Source organism: Miscanthus floridulus, chromosome 7, assembly GCF_019320115.1.
Source record: "Miscanthus floridulus cultivar M001 chromosome 7, ASM1932011v1, whole genome shotgun sequence".
Taxonomy (NCBI): Eukaryota; Viridiplantae; Streptophyta; class Magnoliopsida; order Poales; family Poaceae; genus Miscanthus; species Miscanthus floridulus.
Genome location: NC_089586.1, coordinates 106,964,478 through 106,969,639, shown reverse-complemented (window position 1 = coordinate 106,969,639; position 5,162 = coordinate 106,964,478). Strand labels below are relative to the sequence as shown.

General features: G+C 39.4%; 1 protein-coding gene across 1 annotated transcript; it reads left to right on the top strand.

The window, feature by feature from the left end:
* The first annotated feature begins 4,214 nt into the window (after positions 1 to 4,214).
* LOC136464158 (histone H4) lies at positions 4,215 to 4,910 on the top strand. The gene has a single exon (XM_066463113.1). It carries the CDS (start codon positions 4,370 to 4,372, stop codon positions 4,679 to 4,681), a length of 312 nt encoding a protein of 103 aa, XP_066319210.1. The 5' UTR covers positions 4,215 to 4,369; the 3' UTR covers positions 4,682 to 4,910.
* Positions 4,911 to 5,162: the final 252 nt, after the last annotated feature.

The window sequence follows — 5,162 nt, the reverse complement described above, 5'->3', positions numbered from 1 at the left end:
TATATGAGTGCAAATTCATACTTGAATATTGCCTCACTCTATAGAATCATTTGGGATTCTGCTAGATGGAAAGGAATCTTGTTTAGTGGACCACTGCACCACTAACACAATTATGAGAGATTACGTTCTCTCCATAGGTATTCAATTAATCGTGGATATGTCTATGTATCCTGATTCTATAAATACTCTATGATTTTTTCATGTATTTAGTTGCATGGTTTCCAAACAGGGACTCAGTACTATGGAGCGATGATGAAAATCTTCACTCAACTTAGTGCAACATATATGAAAACTAAATAATCGTGCAAATTCTTTTCATATCATCTGGGTGTATTTTACATACAACAATCACATATTATATGTCGCGTACAAAATAATTTCTCTCTTGACCCCATCAAGATTAGGCACATTTGCCTTGATCATTCTACATTCAGGATGATGAGAAAATTACCATCAATTCTATTGGTCACAACATCAATATGAGCTAATAAAATTCTTGAAGAAATTCAAGAACATACTTGTGACTCTATTTGCCAATTTATGGACCATAAAGATACTATGTAATGCACATTTATACATCTACAATATTGTTCTAAGTGTGTGCCTTACTCATAAGGTACCACAAAATTTGCCAAACTCATTGCTCAAATTCTTCAATTTAGAGCAAATGATCCTAGACGCGGGATCTAATCCATTTATACAGAATTATTGGGTTTTTATGGACTACATCATTAAGTATCTTATGTTCATACACATAATGACCCAATTGAATGGCCCAATTGTATCTCTCAGCGAGAGAAACAAGTTTGTTGTTTGATGACCCAAAATAGAATTGCAATTTACCAACATCTTGTTAGTGGCATGCGGATTTACACAATGCATAATAAATTCAAATTCATCAGCTGCAATCATACGACTCCCTCCATTGCAGCTAGTACATGGAAATTTAGCCCTATGACTAAAATATTTCCCATCTACGAATCGACAATGTTTTGCACGTACCGATATCACCACCGTAGCATACATCAATGGGCATTGGAGGTGTACATGAGGTATCATTATCCATTATTCGATAATACCTCAGATCTCTACTTGGGGATTCATTCATTGTCCGTATGTTGAATACATCTTTGAGGAAAATTCTAGGCATTAGGGGGAGATACTTTACCACACATAGAATGCTAGGAATTAGAAAGAGAATGTCATTATTGATATTCGATCCTCATATCCACGTACCAAAGAATCTAAACCAATAGTTCAGAATATCTTATATTTACAACACATTACAAATAGTCTGCCAAACGTATTTGCTTGCATAAAGTTGTCACCAAAAATCAGATTCCCATTGAATGTGCTAGAAAGAGTGGAAGTACCTTACAAAACCACTCAACTCCTGAATCTCAATAAGAGGAGGAGAAGTATGGCCACATGGGGATACAACTTCTTGTAAGCATTCTCGGATTAGGGTGAGAAAATTCTCCAAAATAGTATATGCATATCAACATCAAGTTGATAGACACTATGGATATTTACTATCCAAAGCCTATGGATGTTTAACATCCAAAAGCCCAGCACAACTTGTGCACAAATTTAGGTGCTGGGTCATTGAAACACCCTAACTATGTTATTATGGAAAATGACATGAAGTTTAAAGAGTATACATTTTCACATGTTTAATTGGTTTCATTGAATCAATCATACAAAATACTATAAATTGTCGACATACTCCTCAAAATTGCTATGCACCTTATCTAGATTAAGACCACAAGTCCTAGGTAGAGTGTTCAAACACTCATATTGGGTCAACTAAAGGTGGCAATTAAGGAGAATCGCTTTCACTCAATAGTGAGATGTCTTTACCTTTGTAATGACTTCTCCTCACAATGCATTCCCTATGGAAGCATTATGGAATTTTCAAATCTATAAGGTGGTGAAATAGTGAAAGCTTGTGGCATATTGTTTCACGTAGAGACCTAGCATAACATACCCATTGGTATGTGTGGAAATTATATTCCTATATCGATAATTGACAGATCAAAATTAGTTTGGATAGATTCGGGTTATAAGTCCTAATGGACTTTGTATTCTAAATCAAAACACAAATCGCAACATACATTTGTGTACAAATTAAGTCACTCTATGATTTGAGATAGTCAAGTTGATTGCGGTACAACTAACTAGGTGAGTTCCTTCCATAGAAGGATATCTCCCATCTGGATAATTTCACCTGCGTGATCATAATAAAATCATAATTGGATTTTATACACCTCATATGACACATATCAAAACAGGTTGTTATCATATAAGACGGAATTTAAGATGAACATTTAGGTAAAACCAAATTACGCTTAAGTCTATAGCTTAAGCATGTACATTAGTCGTACAATATTCAATTGATATTGTCTACCAATATCCAAATAATATTGGACAATTGTACTTCCAACACTAATGGTCATTCAATCCCTAAATATGGATCAATATCTATTCAGACCCCGAAATGACAGTCTTAGTGCCATAAAGCACTTATGTATCTTGCATATCGCAACAGGACTGATATTGCATCTGCAGATACTTGCTATAGCTTGAAATAACGCAACTTCTATAACACCGAAAGGTGGGAGTCACAGAGGATATCCATAGATATCTATATGGAATAAAGGATCTTGATTCATTGTTATATGAATTAAGATATGATCATAGTTGGGTATCGAGATACTGACTATTTATCCCCCATAATGCCAGATCATATACTGATGTTATAGTGGTAAAGTTCTCATAGAAGTCATCAAACTTGACTCTAGTGGCTACTTCCACTCCTCATTCTGAAGTATTACATTAACATGTATGACTTCATTGAATGGTCACTTTTGATTCCATTGGATTACTAGCCATTATCTTCAAAGATAATGCAACTTGTGTTGCTTGGATGTAAACATGTTATATATGAGCAATGTCACTATATTGCCTTATATAAATGTGTTATTCTTACGAAAATGAGGATATAAACACGTTGCAAACTAAATCAAGTGATTACTCCACGAGATTTATTCACAAAGTCCCTACCAATTTTCACATTTCACAATGTGTTATTGAGATTGGTATGCGATGACTTTGGGAGTTGCAAGGTTCAGGGAGAGACTCCTCTTAAAACTATAACTTGTTCAAAACATTATATTGTACTCTTTTCCTCTGAGTTTTCCTCACACAGGTTTCTTATAGAAGGTTTTTAATGAGACAATATCAATATAAGCTCATGTGTCATCTCTTATTTTTCCCACCAGAGTTTTTGTTAGGGGTATCTAAGACATAACCTATGTCATATCTTATGTTTTCTCCACAGGTTTTTTTGAGAAGGTATCAAAGACATATAGGTCCCGTTGAGCTTGTTGAATCTTGGCTGAAACTGACTGAAAAACACTGTTCTGGCTGAATTATTGTGAGAGAAAAACACTGTTCCGACTGAAAAAATAAGCTGAACAAACCGAATATGGGGTAAGCCGAACGGAGCCATAATTACAATTATGATCCTCAGATCATATTTATTGTTCTCTAAACTTAGTATGGGTTTTTCTTCCGAGGTTTCCCATATAAGTTTACAGTGAGACAATAATTAACATTTGCCGTATTATTTTTTCCTTATTTTCTCCACAGGGTTTTAAGTAGTTCTAATGGCATATCCACACATATTTCTCCTCATTTTTTTCCACAGGTTTTTTCAAGAAATAATCCAATACATTGATTTAAATGATGAATGATGCTATTGATAAGAGGAAGTGTCGTGAATCACTTTATTAGTGATCAACCACTCTTTTAGAAGGCACCTCTTCAGAACATGTGTGTGTCTATATATATATATATATATATATATATACACACACAACCATGGATCAATGAATAAGCAAGAGTTTTCACTCTCATTTGTCTCTCGCTTTACATCAAAGATTCTCTACGCTAAACATCGTGAACCAATTGTGAGCGATCCCCTCACCGTTGCCACGTCATCAATCCCGTGTGACGAGTTCTCTGCCATCAGATCGCATCCAATGCCTGCGACCCACACACCCACGGATTCCGCCCGTCCACCTCAGCGATCCGCAGCAACAACACTAAAACCCATCCCACCCTCCAACCCCGATCCGACGTTTCGAACACACCCATCCCCCGAAAATCCTCCCCTCCTGCCTCCCTCCCAAGCCCCGACGCAAAATTTCCCCATCTGTCCGCGCGCGGCCCTCCCAAATCCTCTCCCCTATAAAACCCACCCCTAATCCACCGCTCCATCGCACCAAAGTCACCGCGGCGAATTCGAATCCCACAAGCTTCTCATAGCACACCACCGTCACTAGAGTCTTCTTCCTCTTCGGCGGCCATGTCTGGGCGCGGCAAGGGCGGCAAGGGGCTGGGCAAGGGCGGCGCGAAGCGCCACCGCAAGGTTCTCCGCGACAACATCCAGGGGATCACGAAGCCGGCGATCCGGAGGCTGGCGAGGAGGGGCGGCGTGAAGCGCATCTCCGGGCTCATCTACGAGGAGACCCGCGGCGTGCTCAAGATCTTCCTCGAGAACGTCATCCGCGACGCCGTCACCTACACCGAGCACGCTCGCCGCAAGACCGTCACCGCCATGGACGTCGTCTACGCCCTCAAGCGCCAGGGCCGCACCCTCTACGGATTCGGCGGCTGAGCGCGTGCGCGTCTCCTCCGTCGTCTGCAGCTGCTGGTGGTGCCGCCTTACTCCTTTGGTTCCATGTGCCGTGCTTTCCTTGGATGTAGAGAGTTATCAGATTCTTAGGTCTCTGCTGTGTGTCTCGTTATTAGGTGAAATCATGTGTCCCTAGTAGTACCGAAAGTTCAAACACCCAGTTGTATCTTCCTTTGCAGCAATGAAATGTTACCGCTCTGATTGGCTATTACTGATGTCTCTTGTGATTTTGGAACTGTTGTAACCTTTGGTTTTGGAGCCGAGATTATCTGGAGGTGTTCGTGTCTGAAATGTGGATGCTTTTTCGGGATACTAGAATCCCTGAACCTGGTTTCCTATGAATTTGAGTTCCATTTTTTCTTCTTCCGGAGACTCTGGCATTTTGGATTGTGATTTGGTTTTAATTACTGTTGATGCCTTTTCGAGTGCAGTCTGTTAATTCAGGTCCTAGCAATTCCCATAT